Raw genomic sequence first — 16,736 nt, 5'->3', positions numbered from 1 at the left:
TATCAAGCACATACTATCATTTGAGCCTCATGATCATGTTACCTTTGCAAAGCAGGTAAAAACAGGTTATCTTTCTGAAAAAATATAAAAAGGAACTTGGAGAACTTTATTTCCCAAGATCAAGGTGACAAGTGGAAGAGCTCTGTTTTAAGATCCTGACCACAAAGTCTATGCTTATTTAATTACCACAATGACCCTGGTCTCCGATCAATGACAGACAATTTTTTTTAATCCACATTGGTGGTTTTAAATATATGGCTTAAAATTTAAAACTGCAAAGCGATGAAGGAATAGATTGCCACAAGCAATAACAGATGCCAGAAGACAATGGAGTAATATCTTTTAACTGCTGAGAACAAAAACTGTCGACTATAATCCAAGAATGAAGGCAACGGAAAGACACAGTTATACAAAGACTAAGAAAATTTAGCACCCACAGGTCTTCATTAAAAAAAAAAAAAATCCCAAGAACTATTAAAGGATGCATTTCAGCAAGAACAACAATAAAATGATATAAGTCTGCTATATGATTTTCTGGTAATTATTGCTGTGTAACAAATTACTGCAAAGCTGAGTGGAATATTTGATTATCTTCGTGGATTCTGTGGGTTAGGACCACATGACTGTTCTGACAGTGAAGGCACAGGTCTCAGATATAGTCTACCTTCCTTTATAGCCCCTGTTGGCTCAACCAGTAGTCACAGGCCTACCAAGCTTTAAAGAGGTGGCACAGATCTCTCCTTCCCTGATTTTCAATGTAAGAAATGTAAAGGAATTCAGGGGTCTATTTTTCATATGAGAGAAAAATGTGAAATGGGTAAATAACTTTAATTGACTTCTGATTGTAATTTTTAAATGAACCTTTATGTGTGTTTTAAGAAGGTAAAACCAATTTGTAGGAAAAAATGTAACACAATCATTGAAGAGAATGCTCAAGGAAAAGTTAAAGCATGTCAAGGTCTTTGGTTTATGTAATACTCAATAACTTCAGACTTTGTTGGGAACTTTCATTATTTGATAAATCAAGTGATCATCACTAAAAGAATAGAGTCATACTCTACAGAGGAAAAAATAGAAGGATATGAAAAGTTAAGTGATGGCAAGAAGTGAAAAGATAATGGAAGTTTAGAAAATAAATGGTACATCAAAAACTCAAAATACAATGGTAGCAAAAAATTAATAATCACAGCAAATGAAAAATCGTCTTCCCTCAAGAAACACTGGATAAAAATATTTTTACAGGTACATTTTCTTAGACTTACAAGAAACATAATTCTTAGTTTTTTAAAATAAACATGAAAATGTGAAAAATCAGTGTTTAAGAGAATAATAATGAGGAGTGAAAGCAATCATTCTTGCTTCTTTATGTAGCTAGTCTCAATTTCAATACTGCCAAGAACAGTAAAGAATAAAATTGTGACTGAACCAAACTTTTTTTGATGGATGAAAGCTTCTAAATAAAATACTTGCAATGTTTTAAAATAAAATACAGTGTCAACTTTTAAAAATCGTGATTTAATAGGGCTATGCTAAAAATTTAAATATGATTCAAGATCTGAAAAGCTATGAATTAACATAGTAAATTAATAGAGGAAAGTATAATCTCTCTAGGTACAGAGGAAAAAGCATTTGATTGCCATTTAGCTCTCAAGTATGACTTTTTTTTTAGAAAACTCTTAGCAAACTAGGAATAGAAGAGGATTTGTTTAATATTAAAGAATATTCTCAAATCTGTAATATGCATTATTTTAACTGGTGAAATTTTATCATATTTCCCATTTAAGTCATGAAAAAATGAATTCCTTCTATCTAATAAATGAACAAGTACTAGAGATCTTGGCCAATCAATAAGATAAAGATTGCTAGGAAAACACAAAATTGTTTATGCATAGATGTTTATGCATAGGATTGCTGACAAATGAAAGCTAATTTGCAAACTAGATTCACAATAGCCATTTCCAATAGCAACAGAGACTAAAAGGTATGGAGAAATAATTCTATCAACACGTACTTTAGGATCTTCAGGATGAAAATGTAAAGGCTATTGAACTATTTCATGTTCATGTTTGGAAAACTTGACCTCAAAAAGATGTTGATTCTCTTCAAGCTAATTTATTAATTCTATGGAATGTCAGCCTAAATTTTAGGGGTGTTTTTTCCCTTTGATTTCAATAATCTCAAAATACATATGGAAAAGCCAAAGTAAACAAGCAAACACATTATGGATATAACAAAGAGCAAGGTATAGATCTTGCTTTCTTGGCGGTCAAGTTTATTATTCAGCAATCAGTGCGGTATTCTAGCAGTGATGGACAAGGTTAATCACCCCTACTCTGCTAGATCATTTCCTTGTTGTTCTAGATTTCCAAATAATGTCCTCATGCTGCTATTGCTCAATTTGTCATTTGCAACTTAAGTTTTCTCCTTGTACCAATTCAGCTCGGTGGAACTGCAACTATCCTAGGGCTGACAACATTCAGGTTTTAAATTTCTGTCTAGCAAATAGATCATAGATAAAGCAAAAATATAAAAGCAACAAACAGGGAGAATGGATTTTACAATGCATGGGAGTATCAAAGAGTAAAAATACAGAATGCATAATATACCAAATACCACCAATGACTGACGTATTTCAAAGACAATGACTCCGATGACTGGGACTATGGCTCCTGTGATAGAGCACCTGCCTAGCAAGCACAGAGATCTGAGTTTGAATCCCAGTATCACCAAAGAGAAAAAATAAAAAAGACAAATACCCCAGGAGAAAAATGAGGAATGAGTTTGAGTAAACAGTTCACAAAAGAGGAATTCTGAATGGACAACAATTACATGAAAAGATGAGTGATTAGGGCAAATTAGAATGACAATAGTCTATATCCTCCCAACTGTCAAGCATTAATTGTATATAATTGTATATAATACTGGTAAAAGCATAAACCCCTTTGCTGAACCATTTGGCCCTATCCTCCTAAGACTAAGGATGCAAGTTCCCTTGGACCTATCGACTCTATTTTTAGCCCTAGACCCTAGGGAACAGAATTTTTAAAATACTCATTGCAGCCACGTTCCAATGGTGCAGTGTGCCTCCAACCCACATTTGTAAACAGGAGAATGGATAAAATGTGATCTATTCAACGAGTGTCTATTGAACTAGAGTTCTATGAGCCCACGTGGGTGGATCTAAAACACGCAAAGATGTCAAAAGCAAGTTGCAGGATGCTGTTTAAACTATTATTCCATTTCTATCAAGTTAGAAAACAATGGCATATGTTATTTGTGGCTCAATAAATACCTGTAGTGAGAGTATAAAATTCAGGATAGATTTAAGGGATTAAGGAAGACAGCACTGGACGGTTTTGTCATTTCAATGAACATATCTGATGGAAATGAAGTGACATGTTAAGATATTATAAAGCTAGATGGTAAGTATATAGATGTTTATTTTAAAATCCTCTAGTTCCCTATAAATGTTTGAAATTTTTCATAGGAAGAAGGACATTTTCAGATTCTGTAAAACCTAGTCAACTAGGTTACCATATCATAAGAAAAAGTCTCTTTAGGCTTTATCCTGATCTCTTTTTGCTTCACAGGTTCTAATGATCACAAGCTCTGTGACTTTTTAGGAAAGTTATTTAAAACTCCTGAGCTTACCTCATTCACTTACCTCATTTTATTAACTGAAAATGATAATGCCTTCTTCTTAGTATTGTTGGAAAATTCAAAGAACTTCACCCAGTACACGCGGTAGAGTTAGTCAATACTCTCTCATTTGACTCATGCATCTGACAAATGTTCACTGAGCTTCTACTAGGTGCCTGGCACTGCTTGGTACGGAATGGTGGACAAGACAGATAAAAAAAAAAAAAATCCCTGCATGTAGAGCTTACAGTCTGGTGGAAGGAAGCATGCAATAAAGATTTTTTTGAAAGTGTTAAGTGCATGGCTTAGTAGATGGTAACAATGCTAAAAACAGACATACAGCAGAAAATGTTAGCCTCTCTCTCTCTCTCTCTCTCCCTCCCACCCCTTCCCTCTTTCTTGCTCACCAATCTTTCTGTATCTCTTTTGCATGTTCCTTTCTTCTACTTGGCACTGCCCCTGCGGCCATGACATGCTGGCACTGAGCTACTTATTGCCCAATAACGTTGGTGATGGATTTCTGTTCACTAAGGACACTGTAGCTACTGTGAAGTCAGGGACTGAGCTTCATGCATTCTTCATGCTCAGAATACACAGAACAACAACAAACAGGGGACAATAGCTCTGTAAGCACTTGTTCAAAGGCTGATTGCAAATTAAGGGATAGATTGGGGATGTAGAGGATTTCCAAAGTAGCTGCCTGTACTAATTAGCCTGACACTATTTTTTTTAATCTTCTAGGGTTTTCTGTTCTTATTATTTCATAGTTTGTTTCTATCCATGTCAGTTTAGAACAACACCCCTAGCAAATTATTTCTTCATCATGGATACCTATCACATGGAAATCATTCACAATGGAGTAAACAAGTGAAACTCTAGACCACATCCCTGGAGAACACAGGTGCATGTGCTGTTGACTGAGTGAAGAGGGACATAGTAGTTGTCATGAGTTTCTTTTCTCACCAGGATCCTTTCACCTAATTCACTTGATGTTCGACGACTACGTGCTCTACCTACTAGAATCTCTGCACTGTCAGGAGCGGGCCAACGAACTCATGCGAGCCATGAAGGGCGAAGGAAGCACTGGTAAGCCAGTCTTTCAAAGGGAGCAGCACCATTTGTCCATCTGCATCCTTTACATCTGCACTGTGCTTCCTTAACGGCTGTAGCCCAAAGAGTTTCATTATGGTGGCATGAAACCCCAGGATGTCTTTTTCCCTCTTGTGCCTATGGCGATGGCCTTCAGTGCAGTGATGGTCACAGGAAACCATCAGAGGCTTGAAGCAGAGAGGGACTGACAGGACACAGATTACAAAGTATTTTCAAAGTCCTTTAAAGACTCCTTTCCTTGACACATGGCTCTAAGAACCCACCGTTTTCTTTTCTATTCGTAGCAGAAGTCCAAGAGGAGATTATCTTGACAGAGGCTGCTCCCCCAACCCCATCCCCAGTGCCATCATTTTCTCCAGCAAAATCGGCCGCATCTGTGGAGGTGCCACCTCCCTCCTCCCCTGCCAGCAACCCGTCCCCCGAGTACACTGGCCTCAGCACTACAGGTAATGCAAGGGCCTCAAAGCTGAGGGTGGGGAATGGGTATGGAAAACAAGACCAAAGGGTAATGCCAAAACTTAGTATCATCGTGGATTTGTAGATGACTTGCTGATACTGATTTATTCACTGTTATATCTTCCATCTGCTGCTATTTTCAAGTTGGTAGATTAGGTACATGATAAAATCTGTATACTGAAATGATCAACATGATATGAAGTTAATACACAGGTGTTCTTATGAATAAGAAAGAGAACTCATCATGAACCAACAATTGAGCAGTTTCTCTGGGAGGATCAGGCACAGACAGAGAGCCACGTGCTAAGACATGGCAACCCTGAGCGGGGCAGGGATTGTGAACAGAGTTGGTCATGAGCCAAGCTAGAGCTGTTCTACCCTTGGCTATGAGACTGATGCTTCTTTGGGGCTGCTCTGACAGGAAACCTACATAGTCCAAGGTGTGCACAGAATTCCTAAGGTTAGTTCATAGCCCAGAGTCACCCAAGTCTATGTAGGAACCCATATCCAATAGAACTGAAAATAGAGACCCAGATATTTGTATGTGTCAGCATTCACACCACCACTAGCCAAAAGATGGGACGATCCTGAGTGTCTGTTGTTGGGAAAATGGATATACAAAATGTGGAATATTTACTCTTAAATGACATCCTGACATATACAGCAATGTGAATGAACCTTGAAGGGCTTAGGCCTTAATCTAAACACAAAGAACAAATATTGCATGATCCCTAGAAAACTCAAATTTATAAAGACAGTAGAAAAAGAAGGAAAAAAAAGACAGTAGAATGGTGACTATCAGGGGCTGGAGGCAGGGAATACAGCAAAGAAGAGACACCACTGACAAACGTGCATAAGTAGACAATTTTGTGTTTTCCTAACACAAAGGAGCTAGCATTTCAATTAGTGAAGATAGAAAATTCTGGAGATAGATGAAGATGATGTCTGCACAACACAGCAAATGTACTTAAAATGCCAATGATCCATACACTTAAAAGTGGTTAAAATGGCCGGGCATGGGGGCTCCTGCTTATAATCTCAGTACTGAAGATGTAAAAGCAGAAGTATAAAAAGTTTAAGGTCACCCTGAGCTACATTGGAAGACCCTGTCTTAAATATGCAGACACAATAGTTGAAGTGGTATATTTTACACGACGTGTATTTTACAATAAAAATCACCAGAGTGATGGGGGAAGCCCAACGACAGGAATAACAAACTCAGTCCTAGGAGTGTTTCTGCCCAGAGGAATGATTTTGACCAGGCAACCTGAAAGAACTGGCATGATGAGAACTAAGAAAGGAAATCGGACCCACAAGTCAAAGCCTTCATGAAGAAATACATCATTCTTGAAATAAATTGAACAGGACACGAGATCTAAGTAAAAGAAAAAATTAGTGAACCAAAACAGTAACTTGGCTGGCTCACACCTATAATTCTAGCTACTCAAGAGGCTGAGTGAGGTCTGAGGATTTCAGTTTGAAATTTGCCTGGGCAGGAAAATCTGTGAGACTCTTATCTCTAATCCATCACCAAAAAGCTGAAGTAGAGCTGTGGCGAAAGCAGTGGAGGGCTAGTCGTGAGTACTTAAAGCTCAGGAACAGTGTACAGGGCGTGGGACTGGTACACACGAAGAAAAATCTCACCAACTGGAGGAATAGCCTGATACAATAATACAAAGACATAAAGAAATACTGAGCACAGAACTATGGATATAGTGGTAGAGTGCTTGCCTAGCACATGCAAATCCCTGAGTTCAATGCGTAGGGTGGAAAAAAACATGGCCAGAGTGTCTATAATACCAAGTATGACATAAGCAGATACAATCAGAGGTTCCAATGTTCATTTCTAATTAATGTTCCAAGAAAGAATAGAGGGAAGATGGAGAAGTAATGGCTGACAGTTTTACAGAATAGGAAAATCACAAGACTTCTCAGACTTTCACAGAATAAGTGGCAGGGGATGGAGGAACAAAGCTCATCTCTAAACTAAGAATACCTAAATAAATCTTGTTAGATCGCTCAAAAGAAACACAGATAATCTTCAAAGACACCAGACTGATAATCAGACTTCTTAACAGCAACCTTTTATTCAATAGCTGAAGCAGTTATTATTTAAATACATTGAAGACATTGAATCTATAACCCTACAAATGTATACATTTTATGTGAACATACAGAGATTACTATGCCAAGGCCTTGCTACCAGGAAGTAGCACAAGATAAAAGAATTACAACAATCATAATGGAAAAGAGAATGTGGCATGTGCAATCTGCAAGGTATGAATTAAGGCTGTAGAGCCCCTAAGGAAGGAGATTCCATCTGCTTGGTATCAGAACAACCCCCACCCACACCCCCAAGACTCCAGTCTTCACAGAGTAGAGGGTTTGGTAAGGCTGTTATACTTAATGCATTATTTTCTCATCCAGTCCGACTGTATTATCGTCCCATTGCATAGGCCTCAAATCTGGGAGTCTGCTTCAAGCCTCTCATCTCCCTCAATCCCTTTCTTATGCATTATTTAGGATAGGCTAAGGTGCTATAACAAGTAGATCCAAATATATAAGGAATTAAGGAACAGAAATCTATTTCATGGTTGAACACAGTACTGGCAGAGTACTCTATCCAAACAAGCTCTCTTTAGTGCAACTATTGAAGTACTCCTTCCTTCCAACAATAGGCTCCACCCACACCCCAGGATGGGCTTCTCAAAGCAGGGTCAACAGACCAGTGTTGCAACCTCTCCTCAGATCTATGAGAAAACCTTATATAAGTGCCTCTTTACCTACTGGTCTGAAAACTCTAGGGGCAAGTGATTCTTACTGTCACCAGGTAGACTACTATCTTCAGGTTGTATAAAGTCTGCAGCCACCTGGCAGGGCAGCAAGGGTGGTATGGGGGAAATCCCATTCTCTTTCAAGCCTGAGGTGATACACATCACTTCCACTTACTTTTCATCAACAAGAACCTAGTCATGTGGTCTCACATAGCTGCAAGAGAGGCCAGGAAATACAGAACAGGGGCACCAGCTAGCAAAGGGAAACAGATCCCAGGGAATTCTCCATCAAACCTCCCAAGTCTAGCTGTCTAAATCTAAACCAATCCATTCCTTCCCATCTCACATGTGCTCTCCAGTTCAAGCTCTCCTCACCTCTCAAAACAGCCATGGTGACTCTCAGCCTCCAGCCACCAGCTCACCTCAATCTGTCCAACTCCAAACTGCCCACTAAGTTACGTTGGTGACACTCCTTAGAGTGCTGGTATCGCTTACCAGGCATAAGAAGAGGAATTTTGATGAACAGACTGATTTTATTCACAGGAAGCAAAAAGGGAAAAGAATTTAAACACTATTTGCAGCTCATCAGCCACTCAGGGGTTCTTCTGATCTTGGAATTGTCCTGGATCTCTTACTTTCCTCAGGAAAGATCCAGAAGAGTGAGAATAGCCCAGAGGCATTTACTTGAATAATCCTAAACATCATTAGGGACATTCGCTATCTTTCTTCCAAAATAAACAGGGACATTATACAACTAAATAGACATTATGAAACTGGAAACAATGTGAGTCAAACTCTTCTCACAGTGTGGTAACATATCAAACAAGGAGATTCTCCGGAAATATGAGAGAGGATGGAATGGGTGTTCAGGAAGGTTCTCATCCAGCCCAGTGAGTGAGTCTGGCTTTCTTCATAGCAATTCCGAGGCCTCAAGGAGGTATGGCAGGTGGGATAATAGTAAAGGCCACAGGAATATCATAAATGTGCATTCAGAGATTTCCATGCAATGTGTTCGAGTCATAAAAGTAGCTTCTTAGAAATACAAATGTGAAACAGGTTCTCGTCAGATGATTGTAAGCTTTGAAGATTTTGGCACATTCCAGCTTTGTTCTCAGACTATCTCCAGGGGGTATTAAAAATGTCATCCTACATAAAAAACTATGTATAATATTTTTCTCAAGTACCACTTGTGAAATAGGCCATGGCTAAATGAACCTGGATCTTGGCATGATATGGGTCACAGTCTTCCAGGAAACAAAAACATATATAGTTTCTCAGACATGTTACAAAGCACAAATTATTTATTTATGATCTATACCTAAAACTAGAAAATGTATTTTGTAGTAGACTTCTTAAATTTGGGGATTTGTCCATACCTTCTTGGGACAATACTGTAAATTGGAAAATGATTATATAACTCTTACAAAATGCATTTACCACACTTCCTTATTTTCTCAAAAGAAAAAGTTAACATATGGCTTTCATGCCCAACTAATTTTTATTTCTACTTTCAAATGATTGTTTGACTTATATCCCACTTACTTTCCAAAAAGTTTCTAAAGCATTTTACAATAAAAACAGGAAAAGCAATGTTTTTTTTTCCCTAAAGGATCCAAATCAGGAAGCAAGAAATATAGAAAAAGGTAAAGAGGAATTAACTTTAAAAAACTGTTGCTAAAAATGCTTTTTAAAACTTTAGGTGAACTTTTATGGGATCTAGTTTGCTTTGTTAGGTGTCCAGCATACCTCTGAGCATGATCAAATGATCAAATGATGTATTGCCAGGTTTGACTAGTTGCAAGTCAAGGCCAATCAAGTACCTGTGACTCTTCAACAAATCAATGTCTCCCTTTGGATAGACACTTCCTTATTTTTCAGTTATGAAAAGGAGAACACTATCAAGTCCACTTGGTGAGCACAAAGCAAACCTTAGTCAATTGCACATAACCTTTTTGGCATCCTTTGATACAAGGACTAGGGAATATAAATCAGTACCGATAATGAACTGCAACTCATTAGGAAAACAGCCACTCTGCTTCTTCATAACTATGTCTAGTATGTCTTCATGGTGTACTTTTTCATTGTTTTTAAGGGAACAAGGAGGAAAGAAGGGGGAAAGTAAGGGAAAGGGAAAGGGAAGACAGGAAGGGAAGGGAAGGAAATATCAGGTACCTAAAATTGAATCCAATATATGGTCAATATTGATTGGATTTACTAATGTCCCATGGAAATGCAATGGTAAGAGACCAGTTCAGGGAGTCTGAGTTCAGGACCAGTGGGTTCACATCTGTAATCCTAGATACTCCAGATGTTGTGATTTAAGGTCTGCAGTTCAAAGCCAACCCAGGAAGGAAAGTCCATAAGACTCTTATCTCCAATTAGTCAGCAAAAAGTTGCAAGTGGAGCTGTGGCTTATGTGGTAGAGTGCCAATCTTGAGCAAAAATAGTTAAGGGAGAGCATTCAGGCTCTGAGTTAAAGCCCCAGTACTGACATTAAAAGATAAATAAAAATGAGACTAGTCAAGGGATTTAGACAGATTTCTACAAAGTAAAATCCACCATTATTTTCTCTTCCTCCACCCCCCCCCACCTTTTTTTGAGCTCGTCACCAACCTCCTAGCCAGGCAAAGTTCAGTCACCTTAACTGTAGGGGAAATGGTCTCTTTTTCCTCCTCAAGAAGCTTGTCAAATGGGCCAAATGAACATGACAGAGGGCATTGAAAGCAAAATGTTAAATTCTGTCTCTCTCTGGGCTGGGCAGCAGAAAGGCTCTAAAACTCTAGTTTATGATGTCATTTTAAACATTCCCTCCTTCAGCAATGACAATAAAAGTTAACTATTAAGCTCGAGGCTTCAGCTTCCCACTGTGGGTTCCTTGCCACACAAAACCAGCAAATTAAAGGATTGAGATGTTAGCATGCCTAATGAAACAGAGGCAAATTCCCCATAAATGGCCCTAACTGTAGAACATCTGGCCGGCCCAGCTGCCATTTCCCTATAGCAGTGGAGGATGTAACAAAGATAACTGACCCCTGGTCTTTTCAAATAACAAAAGCTCAGTTATTCCCAGGGTGGCTACTCTGAGTGGCCATGGCAGACCTTAGTGACTCATTTACAGTGAATTCCTCCCCTTTCCACCCCAGCTTCTTCATCTTCCTCAAAGGAACAGAATTAGGAGAAATAAGCAGGGGCTTATTGTCCAATGAACCCTTTGACTCTACACCATCAAGTCTTGGTTTGGCATGAGACCTTGGAAGTACTCCTTCATTTGTTCATTTATTCAGGAATTACAGATTTTTTTTTGTCTAATCTGTGCCCTGCCCTGGGAGTCCAGAGACAAAAACCATAAATAGTTGCTGCCCTTGTGGTATTTAGATTCCAGTGGGCAAGAGTCAATGCAGCTAGAAGCCAGTGGTTCACGCCTGTAATCCTAGCTACTTAGGAAGCTGAGATCTGAGGATCCTAGTGTGAACTCCGTGTGGGCAGGAAAGTCCATGAGACGCTTGTTTCCAATCAACCACCAAAAGGCCAGAAGCAGACCTGTGGCTCAAGTGGTAGAGTGCCCACCCCAGGTGAAAAGGACAGCACCCAGGCTCTGAATTTAAGTCCCAGTTCCAACACACACACACACACACACACACACACACACACACACACACACACGCACACAGAGTCAATGAAGAAATAAACTATCCTGTAAATATGTAATTTTTAATATTCACAAGTGCTATAAGTGAACACAATAGTGTATTATGAAAAGTATAAAATGGGACCTGCCTTGGTTGGTGGTCACACAACACCTTTCTAAGGGGGTTTACCTAAGGTTTGAGGAATCCCAAGGAGCCAGCCATATGGAAGCTGGGGGTGGGGGGGGAGGGGAGGGGAGAAGCACACTCTGGGGAGTGGGGACAGCACAGGCCTGAGGCAGAAGAGAGCTTAGCACAATGAGGACTGACCTGTGTACATACCTAAGGGAACAGGAGAGGAAGTTGCAGAGATAGGTGGAGGTTGCACCATAAATCCGCTCCCGCCCCCGCCTCTGGGAACTGATTCAGTCTCCACTCCTGGCCAGTTTTGTCCATCAGATTTTGCCCATGGAGCAATTGATGTATGCTCCTTAACCCCAGCCACCTGAGAATCAGGACAGACAGACGCTGGGACCCGTGAAGATGCAGGTATATATGTATAATATATATTATATAATGTACATATACATATATAATGTATAAAGATGTACACACACATATGTAAAAATCTTTCCCTGTCTCTATCTTGAAGGCTGCAGGAAATTACTTAGTATCATAAAAATCAAACATTTGTTCCAACAGAGCTTTCTACAATGATGGAAATGAGTATTTTTGTTGTTGTTATTTTTATTTTTGTCTAAATGCTAGCTATTCAAAACAAGCCCCCAGCCACATGTGGCTCCTGATTATTTGAGAACTGAATTTTCCACTGTGTTTTACTTTAACTTCTTTACGTTCAAGTGACCTATTAGTAGTCACATTTGGCTACTATATAGAATAGAGCCAACTGTATAATGTAGTCTCAGGAAAGTAAAAATGAGGGCTTAGGTGAGCTAGAAACTTGAGGGAAACATCTATGATGGTTCATAGAATCCCAATGGGAAAAGGTTCAATTTATTTTGTTCAGGCTATGAAGGAAGAGGTATAGCCAGATAACTTAGAAAGTACCGTCGTTAGCAAAAATCTCACCACTTCTGGGCTAGGAATGTAGCTGAGTTGTGGAGCTCTTGCTTAATATGTGCAAGGCTATGTGTTTAATTACCAATACTGTGCACACACAAAAATCAGCAACAACTGGCGATATATGACCAGATCTTCACTGATAAATGCAAGCCATGAAAGGCATTATTATTCCAAATCTTGTTATACTAAATGCTCCACTGCTCCAGAATCTGCACCTTAACATGATCTCCAGGAATTCAAATGCATATATATGTGAAAAATGGTTGTTGTGGAAAAGACTGGAAACTGGGCAGATCTGAGCTCAAATCCTCACTCAACAATATGGCCTGAGCAAGTCCTTTAACTTTGGGGGAGAGGTCTCAATTTTCTCCCCTGAAAAAGGAGGTGACACTATTACCTATCTCAGAAAGTTTCTCTGAAGATGAAATGAGTCAATATATGAAAAGAAACAAACTCCCCACTGCCAGTAGCTCCCCACCTGTAATCCTAGCTACCTGGGAAGCTGAAAATAGGACAATCACAGTTGAAGGCCAGCTCAGGCAGAAGAGTTTGAGAAACCCTTTCTTGGCCCATCACTGGAGGCAGTGATGGTGTTATGGAGTTATCCTAAGCTGAGCTTGAGAGGATCACAAGAAGTCTAAAAGACTTCATCCCAAAAAGGTGGCTAAGTGTGGTGGTGCTTGCCTGCTAACTCAGGTAAGAGAAGCCTAAAGCAGGTGGACTGCATTCCAGGAGTATACATGGCAGAGAGTTAAGTCCCTATCTCACATACAACCAGTGGCACAAAGGGCAGGAGGTACAGCTCAGTAGTAGCATGCCTACCTCCTCGAAAGCATGAGGCCACCACACACGCACACAAAAAAAGGGAAGCTAGCATGAGCTCTGGTTTATGTTGGATGATCATTAATTTAGACAACAAACCATTATTGACAAGCTGTTCCACTTCAAGCTCCTTTCTTGTTCCGTGTCTAAAAACTCCTTCCAAAACAAATAAACCCTGAGGATTAAAAAATGTTTTGTTGAGAAGGTGGGTAATTGTAATCCTAGCTACTCTGGAGGCTGAGATGTGAGAATCAGAGTTCAAAGACAGCCCTAGCAGATTATTCTCAACCCACCAAAAAAAAAAAAAGCTGAAATGGAGCGGTGGGATTAAGTGGTAGAATGCTCAGCCTTGAGCAAAAAAAGCTAAAAGACAGCTCCCAGGCCCTGATTACAAGCTCCGGTACCAGCACGCACGCACACACACTACTTTGTTGGGGGATGGGAAGAAAATGATCCCCTGTTCTCATGTAGCAATTTTTCAGGGCCACAAGCAGCTTCCCATTGGGTATATTTATAGGATTCTAAAGGGTGAAGGGCATCCACCACTATCCTTAGACTTTAAATGAACATGTGGTGTCTAGGAGATTGGAGAACATATGGGAATTAGACAAATAGGAAAGGGTTGTTACTGTCCCACCAGCAAATAAAAAGCATTAGAGCCATCTTAAAAAAAAAAAAAAAAAAGCAGAGATTTTTCTCTCAATGGTTTCCTTCAAAACGCTGCAGTAGCAGCACAATTCTCACTGGAGGTCCCAGGGGTAGGGGAAGGAATGCAAGGGGTGTTCTTTTCTGCTCTCCAGGCAAAAAGGGTTTCTCACCCAAGCCAGTAGGTGTTAATCTGCTTAAGCTTGCCTGAGTGGGCGCGTTAGATTGCTGGCACATGGCCATTTAGGGGTTTTGTTCCCTAGACCACAGGGGCCCATTTTTCTAGGCGTTCCACTCACTTTTTGTTTGATAACGTCTATTTCTAGCCGCGTTTGTCCCTGCAACAACAAATTCAGTAGAACAAAAACTTTACTGAACACCTACTATTTGGCAGACCCTCTGTTGGGAATACAGGGATGAATAAGGGGCAGTGGTTGTGCTCCCTGGGTTCCTCCAGCAGTAACTTCTGCATTCTCTCAGGTGATGCCTGAGATCATTGTGCTATCTTCCCTACTGCTCAAATATAAATTCTTTGGCTTCCTTAACTGCTCCTCTTTCTAAAAATGTGCTGATCTTGCCTACTCCCCTGGGGCTCCAGGGGCTTCAAGGGTTAACTCCTTGCTTGTTATGGCTGGCTCATTGTTTTTCCAGACTTCACACACATGCATATGCGCGTGCGTGCACACGCACTCCAATTCCATTTCCAACGGTGAAGTCTATAATGCATTTCATTAAGGTTTTTTTTTTCTTTTTACAGAGGCAGTGTACATCTAGAATAGAAACATACAGATAAAGAAAACATTTTTTAAAGCATCCTTCCACCCAAAGATAGCCTGTTATAATGAAAGCTATTCGAGTAATACAATTTCACGTGAGGTTTAGGACACAGTCACCTGAGTCATTTTTCCAGTTTCCCTTCTGATCTTCTGGAGCCCTAATACAAGATGCCCAGCACATCAGCCATTATCTTTAGTGAGAAAGGACATGAAGCAGAAGCTAACAGCAGGAAGAAAGGGCACCTTTAGCCATACTGCCAAAGGAGAACAGTGGCTTTGGGGGGGGAAAAATGTATGTTTAGAAGTTAACTGTAATGGACTAAATTACTGTTGGTGATGTTTCCTCCCTATTGTGTCAGTCAGCTTCCCAGTACTGTAACAAATGCTTGAGATAATCAACTTGTAAAGAGACACTGTTTACTTTGACTCAGTTGTAAAGATTTCAATCAGTCCGCCCTATTGCTTTGAGACTGTGCTGGAACACCATGGCAGGAAAGCATGGAAAAGCAGAGCCATTCACCTTGTGACCCAGAGTAAAGAGAGTCAAGAGGACCCAGATTCCCACAGTCCGCTTCAAGGGTATCCTCCCAATGACATAAAAGCCTCCCCCTACCTCATCTCTTTTTTTTTTTAACATATAATTGTATTGTTATTATTAAGGTATTATACAGAGGGGTTCCCATTTCATAAGTCAAGTAATGAATTTCTTTCTTTGCACAATGCCACCCCTTTGCTTTTCCACTCCTGCCCCTGCCCACAAGTTGCATAGTTCATTTTCCATGTAGTATATACTACATACCATGATTGCATTTGTTCACCTGTAATTCTCTCCTTTTCTGTGCTCTCTTTTGCCCCTACCCCCAAAGGAAAAAAACAACCCCAAAATAAAAACAAGCACTACCATCACCACCACCAACAACAAAAACCCGTGTTTCCGTTTCCTGGAATTAATTTCATCAAATACTATGTTCAGTGTTCACAGAACTTACACCTTTGTGTCCCTCCCCTAATGGTATCTATCCTCCTTTAGTTTGACTGTGACTGCCTCGAGTTCTGTGTAAGTTATTATATCCAGTTATATTTTCAGATCTAGCTTCCATATATGACAGAAAACATGCCATTTGTCTAAGCTTGGCTTACCTCATTTAACATGATTTGTTCTAGACCCATCCATTTCCCTGCAAATGACATAACAATGAGTAAAATCCCATTGTGTATATGTACCATGTTTTTATTGATCCACTTATCTACTGAAGGGCATATGGGCTCTTTCCATACATTGTGAATACTGCAACAATGAATATGGATGTGCAAGTGTCTTTACCGTATCCTGACTTGTAGTCATCTGGGTAGATGCCCAAGAGTGGTATGGCTATGTCATTGGCAATTTCTATGTTTAGTTTGTAGAGGAACCACCAAACTGCCTTCCAGAGTGGTTATAGTAGTTCACATTCCCACCAACAGTGCCATAGGGTTCCTTTCTCCTCATATCCCCACCAGCATTTGTTGTTGTTCGAATTCTTGATACTGGCCAATCTAACTGCCTTTAATCCTCTGTTTCCTCATTTATGAACAGGGGCTAATGCTTCTACAGATGTCTATGAGGCATTTAGCCTAGTACCTGGCCTACAGTAAAAGCTTAACAAACGTCATCTCCTCTTCATGCTCTTGGAATCCATCTGTCACTTCACTGAAAGGGAGCATTCCTTACATCTCAAAAGATCTTTCTACAAGGCTCTTGTTAATAACCTAACATAGGGTGCATATTTTCTCTCATACGTAGATCTAAAATTACACACATACTT

At 39.8% G+C, this 16,736-nt stretch overlaps 1 protein-coding gene across 2 annotated transcripts in view; it reads left to right on the top strand.

Annotated features, from left to right (window-relative positions):
• The window catches only part of Rfx4 (regulatory factor X4), a 116,192-nt gene that overhangs the window by 84,003 nt on the left and 15,453 nt on the right, over window positions 1-16,736 (top strand). For both annotated transcript variants that reach the window (XM_048349486.1, XM_048349494.1), the window contains 2 exons: window positions 4,606-4,725; window positions 5,034-5,195. In XM_048349486.1, coding sequence (XP_048205443.1) covers window positions 4,606-4,725; window positions 5,034-5,195 — 282 coding nt within the window. The remainder of the gene's footprint in view (window positions 1-4,605; window positions 4,726-5,033; window positions 5,196-16,736) is intronic.

This window comes from Perognathus longimembris, chromosome 1, assembly GCF_023159225.1.
Source record: "Perognathus longimembris pacificus isolate PPM17 chromosome 1, ASM2315922v1, whole genome shotgun sequence".
In the NCBI taxonomy this organism is placed as follows: Eukaryota; Metazoa; Chordata; class Mammalia; order Rodentia; family Heteromyidae; genus Perognathus; species Perognathus longimembris.
This window is presented reverse-complemented; position numbering and strand designations above follow the sequence as displayed.